Source organism: Pisolithus orientalis (genome assembly GCF_024613125.1).
Source record: "Pisolithus orientalis strain OTSU chromosome Unknown F5J12scaffold_8, whole genome shotgun sequence".
Taxonomy (NCBI): domain Eukaryota; kingdom Fungi; phylum Basidiomycota; class Agaricomycetes; order Boletales; family Pisolithaceae; genus Pisolithus; species Pisolithus orientalis.
Window position 1 is genome coordinate 326418 of NW_026260789.1, and position 17759 is coordinate 344176.

At 50.4% G+C, this 17759-nt stretch overlaps 6 protein-coding genes across 6 annotated transcripts; 4 read left to right on the forward strand and 2 right to left on the reverse strand.

Moving 5' to 3' along the window:
- Positions 1–385: 385 nt before the first annotated feature.
- F5J12DRAFT_904671 (uncharacterized protein) lies at positions 386–1078 on the forward strand (the record flags this gene model as incomplete). Its single annotated transcript, XM_051748562.1, has 3 exons — positions 386–523; positions 579–763; positions 820–1078. 3 exons carry the CDS (start codon positions 386–388, stop codon positions 1076–1078), a joined length of 582 nt encoding a protein of 193 aa, XP_051601692.1.
- A 987-nt stretch (positions 1079–2065) lies between these two features.
- F5J12DRAFT_537165 (uncharacterized protein) lies at positions 2066–4975 on the forward strand. The gene is made up of 4 exons (XM_051739937.1): positions 2066–2290; positions 2348–2637; positions 2731–2962; positions 3012–4975. Exons 2-4 carry the CDS (start codon positions 2355–2357, stop codon positions 4747–4749), a joined length of 2253 nt encoding a protein of 750 aa, XP_051601693.1. The 5' UTR covers positions 2066–2290; positions 2348–2354; the 3' UTR covers positions 4750–4975.
- A 226-nt stretch (positions 4976–5201) lies between these two features.
- Positions 5202–8905, reverse strand: F5J12DRAFT_781437 (ANTH domain-containing protein; the record flags this gene model as incomplete). Its single annotated transcript, XM_051742563.1, has 11 exons — positions 5202–6433; positions 6489–6573; positions 6622–6771; positions 6825–7310; positions 7364–7774; positions 7827–7963; positions 8016–8200; positions 8251–8389; positions 8442–8517; positions 8571–8713; positions 8776–8905. The coding sequence occupies 11 exons, from the start codon at positions 8903–8905 to the stop codon at positions 5202–5204; spliced, it is 3174 nt and encodes a 1057-aa protein (XP_051601694.1).
- Positions 8906–9099: 194 nt separating this feature from the next.
- F5J12DRAFT_818366 (mitochondrial protein required for respiration) lies at positions 9100–10139 on the forward strand. The gene is made up of 4 exons (XM_051745184.1): positions 9100–9409; positions 9466–9851; positions 9902–10007; positions 10070–10139. Exons 1-4 carry the CDS (start codon positions 9114–9116, stop codon positions 10089–10091), a joined length of 810 nt encoding a protein of 269 aa, XP_051601695.1. The 5' UTR covers positions 9100–9113; the 3' UTR covers positions 10092–10139.
- A 2307-nt stretch (positions 10140–12446) lies between these two features.
- Positions 12447–13624, reverse strand: F5J12DRAFT_904674 (dienelactone hydrolase; the record flags this gene model as incomplete). Its single annotated transcript, XM_051748563.1, has 8 exons — positions 12447–12704; positions 12766–12857; positions 12924–13059; positions 13111–13164; positions 13224–13259; positions 13321–13442; positions 13507–13533; positions 13597–13624. The coding sequence occupies 8 exons, from the start codon at positions 13622–13624 to the stop codon at positions 12447–12449; spliced, it is 753 nt and encodes a 250-aa protein (XP_051601696.1).
- Positions 13625–14273: 649 nt separating this feature from the next.
- Positions 14274–17748, forward strand: F5J12DRAFT_818392 (uncharacterized protein). The gene is made up of 6 exons (XM_051745185.1): positions 14274–14835; positions 14952–15374; positions 15433–15572; positions 15598–16541; positions 16595–17084; positions 17140–17748. The coding sequence occupies exons 1-6, from the start codon at positions 14427–14429 to the stop codon at positions 17632–17634; spliced, it is 2901 nt and encodes a 966-aa protein (XP_051601697.1). The 5' UTR covers positions 14274–14426; the 3' UTR covers positions 17635–17748.
- Positions 17749–17759: the final 11 nt, after the last annotated feature.

The following is a 17759-nucleotide window of genomic DNA, read 5'->3' on the forward strand; positions in this document are numbered from 1 at the left end:
CTAATCGAGTCAACATAATGTTTGTCCTTGTTTGGTCACACGCTGTGCCTGCGGTTGACGAAGGGCGCAAGCCGCGTGTGGTTTGGTCATGACCACCGCCACCGTCGACCGTGTCCTCGTCGACCACTACCATGCCAGAGCCACCAGACACAAACGACCTGGGGGACACAGAACCTCTCAACAGTGGCACTGATGAATTCTCACACCCCATGTCAGTTGTCCTTTGGCCAGCTCGTGATTTCCAAGTTGACACTGACATACGACGTTGCATTCGAACCTCGATAGATCTGCACGTTCAATGTATGCGCTCACCCGTCGTGAAATGGCGCGGGGAATTGCCAATCGATTCGTTCACTCACGGACGTACATCTTTCTCTACCTCATCATGGCTGCCCTTTCGGTTACCACAGTTGTACTTAGCCTCCACGATGGATGTCCAGGTCTCCCCTTTTACGTGTTGGAAGTGATTATCAATACTTCTATGATACTCGAAGTTAGCGTGCGCTTTGTTGCCTTCGGAAGGGTAAGTCTCCTTATTAAACCGTCCAAGTTGCTTGGATCTAGGAACTCCGTTGCAGCAATTCTGGAGATCGCCCTTCAATGTATTCGATTTAATCCTGACTGTATTTTGTGCCACAACACTGCTGGTCTTGGCGTTTGCCGGTTGCGGAGCGACAAGCAAAGAAGAGGAGTTGCTGGATACATTGTTGCTAATAGCGCGTAACGTGCTGCAATTTGGTCGTCTGGCTTCTGTGATGAGACAGTGCGTTGCAGTGACTGCGTTTGCACGTGACAACGTACTGACGAATTTGCATACAGATCTGGCCAATCTATATTCTCGCGGCCGAAGCCCATCGACATTACGGCAGTGCGAAGAGCCGGGTATACCGAACTTGACTTGGACCTAGAGGATGAAGATGAAGACGCAGAGCTTGGTAGGCCGCTTGTGCAGGATTCGATACTGTTCGATGCCCAAGGAGAACAGGGGGAAGAGAGGTCGAGGATGTCAACGATGCCTCGAGCTGCTCAGGCAATACACGAACGGGATTCTGTGGATGTGTGGGCAGAGATAGGTTGAATCTTGGCTGTGATGCAATGATTGGTTTTGTTTAATTCTCGACATGGGCTTGGCAGTGGAAGTGAGACACGAGGATGGTGAGTAGTGAATGTGTAATATGCCTTGCCTTGAAAAGATGCAAGTGCCCCTGGTGTATTGGACATCGCGCTGCTTCATCGATCGATCTTGCTCTCGGCGGAGTTGTCAGCACGTCAAGTGAGCACCAGAAGTGCGATTTGGAATTGATAGGCGCGCTTCACATAGTTGACGGCGTGCAAATTCGTGACCGAGCTCAATTTAACAGGTGATCAACGTTGCTAAGCCAGTTGTGGAGAGCCCTGAGGAGCCCCATGTGGATTTTTGACAAGGGACTCCGAGGAGCTACATGCGGTGATCGGGGATGAACCCTCGCTGACAGGGAGGTAAGCGGCTACATGAAGTTTTGTATTCATGTACGTGTGCCTTGTTTTGCCTCGAGAGTGAAGATGGACCCCAAATTATGGATAGCCTGTTGACAACGACTCACACGAGAACGGGGATGATGATGTCTGTACACAAGGAGAGAGTTATATATATATTGGTGATAAGTAGTAAGATAAGCGCTTTAGATTGACAGGTCTACGTCCTTGTGGAGGTCCCCTGATCCTAACGGGTCAACGTAGCGACGTCCGACGTAAAGTGGAAGTCGTCGGACACGTTGACTGCCACATGTCTGACTGTTAGTGTCCCTCAAGAGTAAGTCGTGTTGACTGTGCGGGGCCGTAAGGACGGATGCGGTGTCCCTCATTGGCTTTCTATGGCGATTTGCGGACAAATCACGACTTCGGGGCTTCTCCTGCCACGTCTACTGCTGCGCCCTGCAAAATTGACAACTGGCAGCGGGCGCCATCGGGAAATCCCAGTCATTCTGAATACATATGTAGAGTGTCTCACCCGATCGCAAGCGTGCGAAAGGGCTCGCGAGTAATAAACACTAATAAGCTACGCTATATGGTAGCGACTTTTTATGTCAAGACGGCTGTCGGTCTGCGGTGGAAAAATATACCGCCACTGGGGGAACCCTGTTCCGTCTAAAACTTATCACGCGTTCCTTTTGCATGGGACCCTCCTCCCATTAAATTTCTTTTCCCGTGTCGTTCGACTCCATACCAGCACCGCGTATCAGCGCTGCTGCAGTACATGTCATTTACACTAACTGTCGTTTGACTACTCACCGATCCCTACACCCAGTGGGTGAGTGTGGTAGCTTCGGTGTCGCTGCCTTCTCACTCTAATTCAATGTCTTCCCAGCACCCTCATGTCATCTGCCCGACAATGGTTTACGAAGCACGTTTATTCCACTTCGAAGCCTCCAAAAGATATTCCTTGTCCTGTCACAGAGAAAATTTGTGATGGCGCAAAATCTCCCGCTTCCTTCAAGTTCAATACGTTGACTGCAGTCATGGGCAGGAAGCCCAGAAAATTACGTCGGCCCCCTCCTAATCAGGACCAGCTTTCTATCTGCCCGTCAGGCCACCATAATCCTCCAAGGTTTTCAAAGAGACCTCACTCCAAATCTGTCTCTTCTACCGTTCGTTCAGGTAATGATTCCATGAAACTCCAGCCCCCCTCCGATGCTCCCAAAGGCCGTCCTTCATTAAACCCCCCTTCTGTCCTAACCCTCTCCGACCCAGACCCGTTCGCTGTGAATGCAATATCAGTACCTGGTAGTATCACCGATAGCAATGGAGTCTCTCTTTCATCAAGTTCCGTTACCGCAGACGTCATCCGAAAGGAAAATGCCGCACTCGAGCCTGCACGTACTTCTTTGGCTTCCTCTTCCTCGTGTTCCCGTCGCCCCAGTGATTTGTCGTCCCCTGATTCGCCAAGTTTCCCGTTTCTTGACAGCGAGAAGGCTCAGATCAGGTATTTATTAGTCCATCTTTATCTTTGCTCCTAACTAGACATCTCAAAGGACGCGCCTTGATCGAAAAGGCCACCACCCTTATCCATCTGAGGAGTCCCTTGACAACCGTCGGGTTTGTATCTATGGTCTCAGTTTGGTTGGGTGCGAGTCTGCTGCCACGTTGACAGAGAGGGATATTTCTGGTACCCTCCCGCCTTCGCGTCCGAGAGATCACGCGGAATCAACGTCCCACAGTTCTCCAAGTCTTCCTCAGACGCTGCGCAACGTCGTCACGCCACCGGAGTGTGAATCAGTGCCAGTGTTACCCCGTCCACCTGCTCTCAATCGTAAAGTGTCTGCTTTGCGACTAGCAACGGAACCACCGTGTGCTCCTCCACCCCATGCCCTTCCTGCTGTTCCCAGGTCAAGTAAATGGGGCCCCGAGCACGAGGAGGAAGACCCTCATCCATCTCCGTCTGGATCTGGGTCATCGTCTAGTATATCATTTGCTTCCTCTGCCTCCTCGACACCTGATGAGAACGATGAGGAATCCCTTGACCCTCGATATCGGACCCTGAGGGAACGACCGATGGTTGACCAGGGACCAGTGGCTTCTATAAGACCAACACAGCGGGATATCTCGAATGCTCCGCCTTCGGACATATTTGTGCAGTCCCCAACGGCCGCCTCTCCACTGTCGTCTTCCTCCGCACATTCCTTGAAGAAGTCTGCCTCTCACTCCACTTTGCAAAGGTGCATGATGGGCCCCTGGCTTTTCTCTCCTGCTTCTTCGAATGATGTAAAAACCCCGAACAAGGAATCAACGAAACAACGCTCGTTCCATCAGTCTCAGCGCGCGCATCGCCCAGCGCTTCCTCCGCTTCGTCACTCTAGTTCTTGTACACCTGCGGCGTCGACACCTACTCCGGGATCGCCCGACTCACGGCGAGGTATCTCAAGTAGCCCTCCCGTTAGTGTCAGGAAACGCTTGTTCTCAGGGTCCAGTCAACGGAGGCCATCGACAGCAACTACCGAGGATGATCTGCGTTCCATATTTAGTTTACCCTCGGAGATGGAGCTTAATCATGGGTCCATATCTCTTCATTCCGTTTTATTAAATGACGCGGACTCTGAGGTACTGCCGAGTGGAACACCAACGACACAAGCAACAGACTACGGGCAGCAGATCATGTCTCCAGCTGAGATGTTCGCTGTTGAAGCCAAGGTACAAAGCGAGTTCGACAGCAAGTACGGAGGGGTGATACGGAATCGGCAACGCGTACTGTCATCCGTCTTAACTCCGTCTCCCGAACCTTCATATGTGAAGGAAGGGTTTAGTGCTGTGCCGCTGACATTTACTCGCTCCAATGTTCGTGCCTCACAGAGTCTGTCGGTGCCGCAATTAAGCGTTCGGTCGTCAACAACGCAGAAAACTCCCTCCTTTCCAGGATCGTTAAACGTATCCTCCGGAGGGTTACCTCTCCCGCCTCCCCGTTTGCCCAGGCGTCCACACACGGCCGAGCCGCCATATGGCATGCCCTCCAACGCTATAAGCGTTTCGAACAAGCAGGCGAGCGATGTACCTTTTATCTCTTTAGCTCCGCCACCTCGCAGAACTTGCGTACTCCCTATCATTCATGGAGACTCGCCCCAGAAATCGATGATTCGCAAACCATCCTTCTTGGATATTGCAGACGAATCGCCCTTTATGGACAATAGCTTCCTTGACCTTGAGGGCGGGAAAGAATCATTGGATCTCTCCACGGACGAGGGATGCGAGGATGACTTTGTGGTCTATGCTCTATAAATCACATGCCATCTGCGGACCCACGCTCTTTATAAGATCTTTATTGGTTTCATTATTTACTACTATAGCCTCCCTCCACTTACCTTACTCCGCGTCTCTAAGTTGTCGCCTTTCTACTGTTGTTCATTCGATGGTTGTTTTACTAGCTTACATCCCAGTCGTATGACTAGTGTGTTTTGTTATTTCCACTGCATCTTCAATTCCCTTGTAACCCTCTGATCTGGAATCCTGGCCTTTTTTCGCGGACACATGAGCACCTCATTGTCAATCTGTAGACTGGTACGTATAATGAAATACCGGAATCAGGAATTTCAACCACTGGCAGAAGCATTGCGTCGCCATGTAATTTCCATTTGAATGCTGAAATAAAAACTTACATGTAGATTACTATTTATCCAGAAAGAAAGCAACGAATGTAATAAATCCAAAGCGAAGAGGGTAAATCCCTAGTTTCAGTCTGTCTCATCAGTGTGGTACCCAGCGCGTCTCATAGCGCCCAAGCGATGTCTAGCAGCACCAAGGTCTTTTTCGAGTCTCAAGATCTCAACTTGCTGCTCCATTTCCCGTCTCTTGAACTCGAGCACGGCCATATTCTTGTAATCGACGTCTTCCTCGGCCGCTTGTTTCGCGGAGATAGCCTTGACTTGCCTCACAAGCGCCTTGCACGCTTCTGTGACAGCCTTAGCTGCGAGCTCTAGTCGTTCCTGCGTCTTCGACATGAGGTTTGCTTTGACTCGGGATGCAGCTACTAGTTGGGCAGTCGCTGCAGCGACTTCGTTTGAGGCAACGATGAGCTGCTCGAGCGAGTGCGTACCAGAGAGCACACCGTCAGCGCTCTCGATGAGTAAATTGGTGGCAAAAGCGACGGATTTAGCAGCCGAAATGAGACCTTCTGTCCATCTGTTGTTCCGCTTGTAGAACTGTTGGACCGAACTCGATCCTTTCCCTTGTGCGACAATCTCCTGCTGAGACTCCGTTGCAGCCTGGATCAGTCGGGCAATGGCATTCGTAATAGCCATTGCTGCCGACAAGATAGAGTCGTGTACCTGGAGATCGACCGCACTGAACCGCGAAGAGTCACGTGGGCGGGACATAAGCTCCTGTAGTCGTTGGGTGGCAGACTCGATAGCTTGGGCCGCATTCAACATTTCCTGTTCCACGATATCTCCAATATCACCATTAGCCTTTCCAAGTGCCTTGGCTCCTTTAGGCACCATGACATCAACAACCTCAGAGAGACGCGTAAGAGCGTTCCTAGTCTCGCTGTTGTTGCGCATTGACACTTCTTTCCGTTGAGCAGGTTTGAGGAGATCGAGTTTGTAGGATTGTAAGTTGAGGAAGAACCTGAGGCCAACGTCTCCGGCAGTTTTGGCAACGGCAATGATTTTGTCAGACGCATCGTCATCATTGGCAAGGCGGGTGATTCCTTTGGTATTCACAAGGACGTCGGACAAGACTTGAGCGAAGTCATTGGCACCCTTAATAACGTCAACGTAATCCCCGCCAACGTCCCCAGAGAGGTGGAGATTGAAGACAGTGGCAAAGTCTGTGGCGGTACCGATCGCCTTTTCTATCATGGACAAGGTATACTCCGGTGTTGAGTTGATGTTTCCGGCCTGCGTTGGAGATTCGAGTTCGTAACTTGCATCATCCACTTTCTGCACGCATGCTTGCAAAATTGAATCTGAAGTCGATCTAGATCAGCTCCAAAAACTCGAGCGCCAAACCTATGCACTAACCAATGATCTGGTTTAACTTCTTGCGATTATCAAGGATAAGCGTGTCAATTTGAGCATTGGTAGCCTCCTCGCTAATGCCTTGGTTCTATGGAGGGATTAATCATGAACCCAAACCTCTTTGTATTGACCCTACCTGTTGTGCCTCCGACAGCTGTTGGATGGTGCTGTCCATGCCCTCTTGGAGGATCATGATCTCCTGATCCTTCTCTTCACGCAGGCGTTCCATATCAAGTTGGGCATTGTTCACTTTCTCCAGTAAGTCGTCCATTTGCATTTGTTTAGCCTGCGAACAAACATGAGCATGAGGACAACAGCCGCATATGTGGAGCAACCAACCCTCAATGAGTCCTCCAATTCGTTGATTTGGCGATTGTACTTGGTCAACACGCTTGATACTTCTGAGCTCTTCGAACGCATTGTGTCATCCGCGCGCTCATTGGCAAAATTAATCTCGCGCCGCAAGCGATCCAACTCGTCTTTATGGGAGGCTTTCTGGCGATCAATATCGAAGCGAGCCTTGTCACGTTCACGGATCATGTCAGCAAGCTCTAAATTCTTCGCCTTCAAATCCCGCTCCATGCGCTCCATGCGATCAACAGCCTCCTGTGCAGAATTGGCCTTCAGCTGCATTTGTTTGAATTTCGTGAGCATGTCCAGATGTTCCGTCCTCAGCTGGCTGTATAACTTCGCCAAGGCTTCGTACTTATTCCGCCATAGAGTTACTTGGTCTTGCAGCTGTTTGATGAGGTCATCCTTCGAAGCCATCTGCGCATTGATATTGGCTGTGACGCCGCCAAGCTCATTTTCAAGTGCTTTTACACGCTGCAGAGGCAGAGTCGGCCAGTCAGATGGTATGCGAATGTAAAATCACCTACACGATCATATTGCTCCAAGAGTAGTTGATCCCTCTCATACTGTCCCCTCATGGCTAATAACTCTCGCTGGTAGTCGGCCACTTGTTGAGCAGCTTGGTTATTCATTTGCATCATCTGCTGTTGCAGAAGTTGTTCCTGCGCTAGGCGTTCTCTCTCCTGTTGCTCGTGTTGCCGCTGCTCAAACTCGCGTTGTTGTTGTGCTTCAAGCTCCTGCCTCTGTCGTTCCTCGGCTTCGCGTTGAGCTCGCAGGGCAGCTTGTTGATCTTCGTATTCCTTTAGCAATCGAGCCTGTTCACTGACGGCGGCAGCATCAGGGGAGGGTGCTGCTGGGGGTACAGTCGGGGATGCAGCAGTCTTCGGCCTAGCTGGTAGATCTGGGGGATTGCCACTGTCGAACAGATTAGGTGGTTCCTGGAAACAGAGGTCCGTAAATGACGAAAAAATAGCCATTCTAGACGCGTACTTGACCAAGCTTCGGTACGTTGATAAGACTAGTCAAGAACTTGAGGTTAGAGCACTCGTAGTAAAACTTGCGCAAATTGTAGTGCTGTGCGTTAAACCGTTGGTGGAGTGGTTCAAGGGCTTCGTGATCATTTGTTCCTGTGTACAGTCAGTGTTCCGTTCATTTTTGGACGTCCCTTCAAGCACTTACGCCTGTACAAAGCGCGCAGCATACTAGTGATAAACCTGTATATCCCCCAACTCTCCTTGACCAATGGCACCAGAGATGATATGCGACATTCATTATTAGCGGAATGCCTGAAGTGCGAGAAGACCATCCGCTCGAAGGACTCGATCTGATCCTGCAAACCCATGAGATCAGTGATGGTCTCATATCTGTGAGACGTTAGTTTTTATGATCAGCATCATCAGACTACTGTCCGCACCCTTCGTTTGGATCGTGGATTCCTTTCAAAGAGATATACTCCTCGTATTCAAACAACCCATTGAACTCTGGCCGGATTCTGTGGAATCGAAGTTTGGCTAGAATGTATTGTACGTAGGTCCTTATTAAGGACCCATAGCCTAGCAGGAACGATAAGATTTGTATTGCATCAGACGACTTATAAACACAGACCTCGCTGGCCATCGGTACTGACGGAACGTGCACAGGTCTCGAGCCAACCTGTTTGACCGTGTGCTTCTTTGATGGTCTGCATGTTGAACCTCAGCGACGATACCTCGATGGCTGCAGAGAGCAACGCACGACTGGATGTCCTTCTTGGAGAACTTTATGGACAGTTATGAGTGCCTTGAAAGTCTGCACCTCGTCAGATAATATAGGCTGTACGCGGAGTCCACTCCAGAACGAGATAGAGCTGTGATAATCCCAAGTGTAAACGATGCATTCTGCCAAACGTTCAAGGTGTAGGTGTAAGGAGCCGAAGGGAGATGAGGTTACGAGAACGCACTTCGGACGTGTTTCTGCTTCGGAGCTGACTCGTCAGAACTAGTGGCCTTCTTGATATTGATGACTAGTTCCTGTTCTGCCTTGTCCTTGTCCACAGGACGGGTGGGGTAGTGAACCTCTTCCGAATCCATGTCGAAGCCATTGGGACGACGTCTCGTGGACCTGAATAACCAGGGTCAGCCAGTGTACTGGTGGTTATCTATCGAACTACGCCTACATGACTCCCGGGAGAGAAAGTGGTGGTATCCGAGATTGAGAGAAACCGTGGCGGAGCGGACTGCAGCCGCGATGAATTGATTGTGGAGAGCACTCAGTGCGTGGGAAACTCACCTCTTTGCGATGCTCTCGTTGTTCAGGACAGCATCGCTTCAGAGTAGACCTCTGCTGAGGACTGGACAGCGTTTTGCAGGTGCCCGTCAATTGGTACATACTGACGTGGTCAAGAGTCCGACCACCTATACTGCACGGAAGGACTCCTGGTACAGTCCAACTATCCTTCTCTTGGGCTTCATCCCCTTCTTCACGTTTGCACTGGGAACTTGGCAATTGCAGCGTTTACAATGGAAAATCAACCTTATTGACGAGTTGGAAGAGAAGCTTCAGCGTGACCCTATCCTTCTTCCAAAGAGAATAAAGTGCGTTAACGACTTCATGAGTGAATTGTTTCTGAACTTGCTCGAAAACTGGAAAGCGTCTCTGTCATTCCAGAATTTAGTTACCGCAGGGTGCTGCTTCGAGGAACATGGGACCACGACCATACAATGCTACTTGGGCCTCGTGTTCGAGATGGTGTGCATGGTTACCACGTAGTCACTCCGTTACTTCGGTCGGAGGGGTCCATCGTGCTGGTAGACCGGGGTTTCATATCCAGCGACTTTGTGGGTAATTACGATCGCAGTGAGAAAGATGAGGTTGAGGTGCAGGGGATGCTGAGGACTTCGCATAAGCGTAACGCTTTCACACCTGATAACCAGCCTGTTGAAGGCAAATGGTTTTGGGCTGATGTTGACGCAATGGCTGAATACGCGGGTGGTGACACTGTCGGTGTCCAGCCTGTCTTCATTGAGCAGATATTCTGTGAGTCGCCCACGTATGTGGACAAGGATAATGACGATGACACATGCCAGCTGGTCACGAAGGCGAAGCCACCTCAAATATAAGTAAAGGCATCCCGGTTGGTCGTGCAGCTGCGGTAGACGTGCGAAATGCACATTTATCTTACGTCGTTACATGGTTGGTCCATTTCCATGATAAGTTCCCTCGCTCACTTCCAGTCGGAAGGTACTCGTTATCAGCATTTACCGCTGTTATGCTTAGCCGTCTCATAACGAAAAGAAGGGCGCAAAGGCGTGTGCGACCTTTGCCCAGGTAGCCATGGCATCTTGCGACTATTGGATGGTATCGCACTACGTTATATCACTGCTTGAGAATTTGGCTGATAGAGCTTTGTGATCGCACTCTCCCGCCGAAAACCAAGGTACTAGTCCCCCGTCCCTTAGGTTTTGACTGTGCTCCGAAGTACGGTGACTCCAGAACCTGGCCAGCCTTTGGCTGGCGAGTAAGTAACAATCTATGCCTTTGCGAGTTGTAAATGTCAGGAGGTTTTAAAGTCCCGTATAGCAAGGTCTGCGGTCATCACTCTATTTCGGTGCTACGTAGTTCACATTGAGTCGATCAGTGGGTGATAGAGATGGCTTCAGGCTTCACCAGTCACCCCGCGAGCAGAGTCTGCAGGATTATACTGTCGTAGACTGACATCGATGTCTCGCTTTTCCTCAGGGTACCGCTGTTCAATGCAACGTACGGACCTTCGCAAGGAAAGTAGGCTGTAAACATTCCGGAAAGAGGTCCACGCCTCTGATTGGATGTCTCTTTCTCTTACTTCAACAGCGCGGTTCTGTTCCGGAAGGTGAGTCGTACTACTTTCCTTTCTCTCACCACTGCGATGCAATTGATATGGTTCTGCAGTGAACCCACTCCTGAAACTCGACGGGTTCATGAAACAACTTGGTAGTTGGCAGGCTGCAGTCCTGAACACAACATGCACGAATAGCGTTAGTTCATATTTAATCAAAATGTTTTACTGATGCCATTGCATCATCATCATCGCCTGTTGCCCATCTGACACCTGTTGAGCAAGAAACCGCTAGCGGACGCAGTAGAAGAGACTGATATTGGAGGTGTTACTTCGTGCGGCTGCCAGGAACCACGAACGAGTCTCCCTCCTCTCTGATCCGAAAGATTACGTCAAGTTCTTAGCAGTCTACAGAAGTGGCCAGGGCGATGTCAGTGAATCTCTTCGCAGCCGCCTGGCGCTCAAAGCTTTCGAAATGACAGCGAAATATGACGACACGATCAGCGGCTGTTTCAGAAAACATTATGTGTCTTCGGGCGACAGCGGTCCAGTCCAAAGAATGCCCCTGTAATACGGCGCAAATCCCCACCAAAAGCCTGCCCAGGCCTTCGTTACGAAGAGGATTCCGTTCAAGGGTAAGCGCGACTTTAGCGTGGTTGCATGGCCCGTCATATTGACGAACTTGGCTAGTGCTCTGTGGCCCCCCTGGATATGTTAACCTCTTGGATGCCCTCAATTTATATGCTCTCGTCAAGGAACTTCAAGAGGCACTTAAGCTCCCCCCGCCGCTTCCTTCAAGCACGTCTCTCCTGCGGGTGCAGCAGTCGGTGTTGCGCTTGATGAGGTAGAGAAGCGGATGTATGGTGTCGATGATCTGAGGGAAACCCTCACACTACTAGCTTGTGCATACGTTCGTGCGAGAGGTGCCAATCGCATGTCGTCGTTTAGAGACTTCATAGCGCTTCTACAACGTGCGACCTCGCAACTGCTCGTATCGTCTCAAGGGAGGTTTTGGATGGTGAGATGGCCCCAGGCTACACGCCCGATGCCCTCGACGTGCTGAGAAAGAAGAAAGCCGAGAAGTACTGAGTACATTTCCAAGGTGAACCCCAATTATGCGCCACCCGAATTAGAAAGACGTCAGGTGTATTGCGTGAGTCTCGAGCAGCGCAGAAACGATATTAAGACCGACGCCAAGTTGTTCGAGAACATCGTAACCCAAAACAAGGATGCTAATACTCTCATCTGCCGCGTAGGACCAACGCTGATATATACTTGTTGCCACCCTTGCCTTCAAATACATCCAATCCAACTGTGTCGGGTATGCCAAAGACGGCGTAATCATTGGCCTCGGCACTGGTCAGCAGTCTCGAGTTCACTGCACCCGGCTTGCAGGCTCCAGCACCACCCTCGTGTACTGGCACTTCCGTATAGAAAAGATGTGAAGCGTGCTGAGAAAGCGAACGCGATCGACTTGTTCGTGAGCGGTGAAGTCCTTGATGAGGATGAGAAGTTGCAATGGGAAGGTCAATTCGAGACCACGCGGGCCCCGCTCACAGACGAGGAGAAGATGGAATGGGTAGCAAAGCTCGACAGACTGGCATGCTCCAGCGACGCATTCCTCGTCTTCCTTGACAACGTTCACCGTGCGCGCAAGAGTGGTGAGATACCTTGCCGCCCCGAGAAGCGTCATGGACGAGCTAAAGGGCAAGAACCCTCTTAAGAACAACAGGACGGTCGTGCTTACATTTCAAAATACAGAAAACATTGCTCTATACAATCCGGAGAACTCTTGGACCGACCATGAAGTCCGTCGTTCACAAATGATTTTTGAAGAATAGTACAGCAGCCTTGAAGGAGCCCTCCTTACCCGCCTTGACCTCCGGCTTGGATACATCACCACGGATAGCAAACCCATGCGCACATCCCTCGAAGTACTCGCGGCGGTAGGTTTCCGTAAATTGCGCACCCTCGCCAAGGATCATATCCGCTTCCGCCTGGGATTCCTTGAGGAACTGTGTGTCAAACGTGCAGGAGTTGATCAGGAGGGGGGCTTTGGACAGCTTCTTGTATTTCTGCACGTAAGAAGACAGAACGTCAGATTCGTGCAAGGGATTTGAGATTGAACAAAGTTACCTCAAGATCCTCGGGAACTTTGAGAAGCGAAGGGTGAGAGACGACAGTGACCTTGGAAATGTTCTCGAATGCGATGTCGAAGCCGTACCGAGCTGTTGCGCTTCATAACAGTCACACTGAGATCGGTTTTCGTTCGTCCCAGTAAATAAAGCACCCACCACCGAAGCAGTAACCAGTAGAACCAAAGTCCTTCACACCCTGTTCCCTGAGCGCAGCAACGACCTTGTCGATGTTGGGCCGGGTCTGGTCGTTCCCGTGTCTAGCGAACCAGGCAGGAATATCATATTTGCCACCCTGCAAGATAGTCAGGGACACTAAGTCATCTTCATTGAGTACAATACGTACAGTGAGGGCGTCGCCAGGGAGCGGATCACCATTAAGGTAATCAATCGCGATGGTCTCGTGGCTTTATTATGTGATCGGGCTTTGTGGAAGGAAAACCACGGCTGGACCCTCACCTTGAATCCATTTCTGGCAAAGTCATCCACGAGGAGCTATCCGCAGTGAGCACCTACACTTTCTAAATATCCCAATGGATGAGGTGCTTGATCCTACCTGAGCGTTGATGAGGTCAATACCGAAGATGGACGGGAGAAAGAGGACAGCCTTCTCCTTGTTGTATTCACCAGAAGGTGTGCTAACGTAGCGTCTCACACCTCCTATGAACTCAATTTCACCTGGATTGGCAGTAATGTGTCACGTCAGACACCCTGATAGTTGCAGCTTTATGAACGAACAAACCTTCTGGTGTCCCCCCGTGGCGAACGCCTGGCAGGACGATTAGCGCCCAGTCTCGCTCGGCTATCTCAGGTATTAGGTGCGGTCACTTACCCTTAATGCAGTCTGGGCATAACGACATCTTGCACTTTGGAAATTCCAAAGATCAGTAGGTGAAGATAATAGTGTTTGTCGCGAGGTGAAATAACGGGGCAATTCGACCCAACTTCGATAGCCGAGGTGCGACCGAAGTGAGTACACGTGAGTTGGACGAAGTACTAGTTCTGGTCAGGTAGAAAAAGTTGGCGAAGTTACTCCGAACAACTACATATCAGCTCATAAACAACCAGCCTGAGCAGGGTAACCGACCCAGAAATTCATCAGAAAGAAGTGTGAGGTGGTGCTTCATATGCAGCTACAGTGAGTGGTTCAGCCAGACAACATCATGTAGCAAACTCAGTGCCAATCCCAGAAGCACAACACGTCCAAAATTTGAAGATGAGCTGACCATTCCCGTGAAGACCGTGTCACAAGGGGTGAAACAACCCCTGCGCGGTCATATGTATAACATTTACGCACCACATGTATCATGAAGGCATTCACATGCCTGGCACGAAGGTTGGACTCCAACAGTGAGACTGGCATATGCTGGCTCAGAAAGGAAGGGCAGACAAGGATTATCGATTATATTTGGATTCTCTAAATGTGTTTAACCAGTGCTTCCTTTTCGTGGCATAGCGGTGGACGGTGGAAAAGAAGGACAAGGATCCCCAACAACACCGCTCAGGGGCAAGTCAGTTATGCCTACTTCATTATGTAATCACGCGGCATTGCATTAGGAGCTGCCTAATTTGGGTGCCACCTTGACCACACTTCTCTGCCTGTGCTCCAGCGAACCAGGGCATAGAGTCTGACACTAACTAGGTCGTTTTCAGCTTGGCTAGATGGGAGACAAAGGTTCCTCCATAGATCCAGTAGCCAGCTGCACATTGCGCATGGAAGACCCTCCCGCTCGATCACCCCGCATTCGGCTTCCGGACAGGTTCCTCACATCTCGGTCTCATGGAGGGTCTTCTGGGTCATCCTTCCCGTCTTCTTTGCAGGAACCTATTTCATTTTCAAGGTTGGATGTGCTTGACCCGGTGGGTTTGAATGAGTCCAGGCGACGTGCTCAATCGTTTGGCTTGGAGTCCAATGAACACGAACGAAACACCGTGAAGAAACCTTCCGTGCGTTACGGATCACGCAGGAGGTCAAAGCGTGCCAGCCAGGGTCCTCGATGGTCGGGTTTAATGGAAGAGTCACTGATGCCCGACTTCCAGCCCGGCGCCTTCTCGGATGAGTACGACCTGTGTGCGTTGACTACTAGATTACTTGTCATTCACGAGTATTCATCCCCGTATTTACAGCGCAGGAAGGTAAGCGAACGAGTCTTGACCCGCGTGCACTGACCAACGTTTGCCCAACAGATCCCAAGATTTTACAAGATGTACAGAGAGCTCTGCAGTTGCAGTCGCGACGCAGAGATCGCAGGTCATATCAGGCTAGGCCCTCAGACGACGACACATCACAATTGACCAACGTTGTTGATTCCTTCACTGCCCGTCCGTCCAGCTCTTCGACAACACCAATGGAACAGTCCACATCCGATCATCTACTGGTTACTCCGCTGCAATCGGCCGTAGACTTTAGTCCACTTACGAAGTCGGTCCCTCTCCATCCTGTCCCTCTATCCTCTAACGGAGGGGCTACTCTTGACTGGGCTGGTTCACAGTCTGAAGATGAAAAGTTGGACAAGCTATGGCCAATACACAAGGGTAGGCGTAAGGGAAAGGAGAAGGTACCACCCGCAAATCGAGCATTCATTGAAAAGCAAGAAGCACTCTTCATAGGTTTGTCGTTATGGATAATTATGGAGGAAAAAGCTCACCAACAAGGACTTTTTGACAGACAGGATTGCCAGAATCAGAGCAGAGGCATCTGCAACGACAGTTCGGAAAGCAGTTATTGTGAAAGAGCAGCTTGGTCGCCAGTATAATGTGGTGTTCAGTTCAATTGCCAACGGACTCACTATCAACTTGGCCGAGGTGGTGCGCTGGTATTTTGCTTCCACAGCTTGATATGCGGGCCTGGTTAGATGGTGCTGAGCCTTTGACGTGGCTGAAGCATCTGTTAGATAATCGGGGGAATGACCATGTAAGATGGCGCGTGTCAGCTCTCCTTATGGAAGAGTATGCAAGGTTCAAGAAGGGCGCAGGCCACGGACACCCTTCTCCTATTGTTGGCTCAACGGTGTCATCCCCGTCGTTCCCTCGTATCTCTCACCTCACATTGCAAAGTCACCTATCTCAATCACGGCTTCGTCAGACGCCTCCCCCAGTACTTCCTGCCAGCAAGGCTCGCTTACCAGAGAGTCATATATCGTTTAGTCCGCTCGTGGCAAACTCTCGCGACTCTATCGACGACTCTCAAGGTCATGGACATGCAAGGGTCAAGGGCTGGCGACGGTCCTTACCCACATTTATCGAAGGCGCAAGTGCCCGTGTTAATCCCTTCCCATATAGCGCTGTCACACCACCAGGAAGCCTCTCTCCCGCGAGCAGCCATTTCGGCTTCCGCGACGCCGTTCGCCGCTTCCCTGAAGAGGGGTCTTCTTCAGCCCATGGCTCTCAATCTGAGGATCAAAATGATTCTTCTCTTGATGCATCTCGATTAAACCCTAGGCAGAAGCGCGAGCCCCGTTTTCTACTTCGCAGAGTCCAACCATCCCGGCCACCATCACCAGGGATGAACGATAGAGGGGGACCCTCTGATCCGCCATCGCCTGTCGCGTCGAGAGCCGAAATCGAAGGTCATATACAGAACGACACTGTCAATCCTGAGGCATTACCCTCGAAGAGTGCAATTGTGGATAAGGGAGACTCGACCCTCTCTGGCGATGCCCCTCCCAAGCCTTCATATCGCAGTATATCGTTACCGCTTGGTAATTGTATGCCCTTCAAGCCGGCCTCAGAGAACGACGAAGGCAAACTAGAGGCGGAGTATGGCCTTAGATGGAGGTGAGGCTTGTGTTCATCCTTGTGATGCATGATTAACGATGGTGACATTCCAGGATACTTGAGGAGTTGAAGGGTCACAATCATAGGCTCCGTCATAGGCTGCAGAGGGTAGCAGCCGATATCCGCGAATACGAGATTCTTTGTTCAAATGCACTGCCTACCCTCGGAATTTCGTACCGTAGTCTCCCTCCAGAGCTCCTCGATGCCATTGGCCATGACCCTTCCTCGGTAACCGGCGGAACCCGTAAATATCGAGGTTGGCAGGCTGTTGAGGATGTCCACGATCGTGTCACACGTCAGCGTGAGATTATCAGGCTGTTTCTATCCACAACGGGTGAAGATGCCCTTGCTATTCCCGACATCTTAGACAAGCCCATCACGCTGTTGATGGAAAAGCTTCAGGCAATCCAGCGGGCGCAACAACCTCTGAACGAGAAGGCTGATGATGTTAACAAGATACTTGCGGAGGTCAGATCGATTCACGCGACCGTTAAAAGGGAGTACAACGAGGCAGTTTCGCACACCTCAGTCGTCTATCCAGAGGTTAGTGAACATGTCTTTGTGTAATGTATGCCTGACTACTAACCCTGAATTCGAGTTATCCCATGTTGTCGCCCTGGTAGAAAAGTACCAAGACCAGTACCAACAGATCTGGGAGTTCGGCATGGACGTGTTAACGTTCGTCCTGGATACAATTACACCTTTCTGGAGAAACTATGGAAAGACTATCATGGAAGATATCCAAGACTTTCTTATCATCCCTTGGTACCGGAATGAATTCACTGGAGAGCCCAAGCGTTACCCAGTGGAGTCCTTTCCTCGTCGATCTGTACGCCACTGGTTCTCTTTCTTGGGGCTGTTTGCTTTTATTATCTTGATTGCTTTCCTCCAAGCACGCGCCGCAATTACCTCCACATGGCATTACAGGCTACTCTGGATTGATAACCATGGGGTTCGGTGGGCGATTCTACCACTCTTTTGGGTTGCAATTGTCATCCAGTGGGTTGCTGTTATCATCGAACTTTGCATCGTCTTCTTGCAGGCTGCTGTCGTCTCGTGGTGGCTAGGTTGGCTTGTTGGGCTCTGCACGTAACTTCCCCATGCTTCTAAGTTTCATCCCATGCATTCATTAGTATACCTTTAACTTGCGTCATAATCGTACATCATACACGATACCATCAACTCTATTTATATATTCAGATCATCAATGGCATTTTT

Bases quoted from the DNA above. Each gene is read 5' to 3' on its own strand.
- F5J12DRAFT_818392 (XM_051745185.1), top strand. From the start codon at position 14,427: ATGGGAGACAAAGGTTCCTCCATAGATCCAGTAGCCAGCTGCACATTG. The intron at 15,375-15,432 runs GTTTGTCGTTAT...ACTTTTTGACAG, and splicing joins GCAAGAAGCACTCTTCATAG to ACAGGATTGCCAGAATCAGA. The intron at 15,573-15,597 runs GTGCGCTGGTAT...TTGCTTCCACAG, and splicing joins CTATCAACTTGGCCGAGGTG to CTTGATATGCGGGCCTGGTT.
- F5J12DRAFT_818366 (XM_051745184.1), top strand. From the start codon at position 9,114: ATGCTCTCGTTGTTCAGGACAGCATCGCTTCAGAGTAGACCTCTGCTG. The intron at 9,410-9,465 runs GTGCGTTAACGA...AAAACTGGAAAG, and splicing joins CTTCTTCCAAAGAGAATAAA to CGTCTCTGTCATTCCAGAAT. The intron at 9,852-9,901 runs GTGAGTCGCCCA...GACACATGCCAG, and splicing joins CTTCATTGAGCAGATATTCT to CTGGTCACGAAGGCGAAGCC.
- F5J12DRAFT_537165 (XM_051739937.1), top strand. From the start codon at position 2,355: ATGTCATCTGCCCGACAATGGTTTACGAAGCACGTTTATTCCACTTCG. The intron at 2,638-2,730 runs GTAATGATTCCA...TCTCCGACCCAG, and splicing joins CTCTTCTACCGTTCGTTCAG to ACCCGTTCGCTGTGAATGCA. The intron at 2,963-3,011 runs GTATTTATTAGT...GACATCTCAAAG, and splicing joins AGCGAGAAGGCTCAGATCAG to GACGCGCCTTGATCGAAAAG.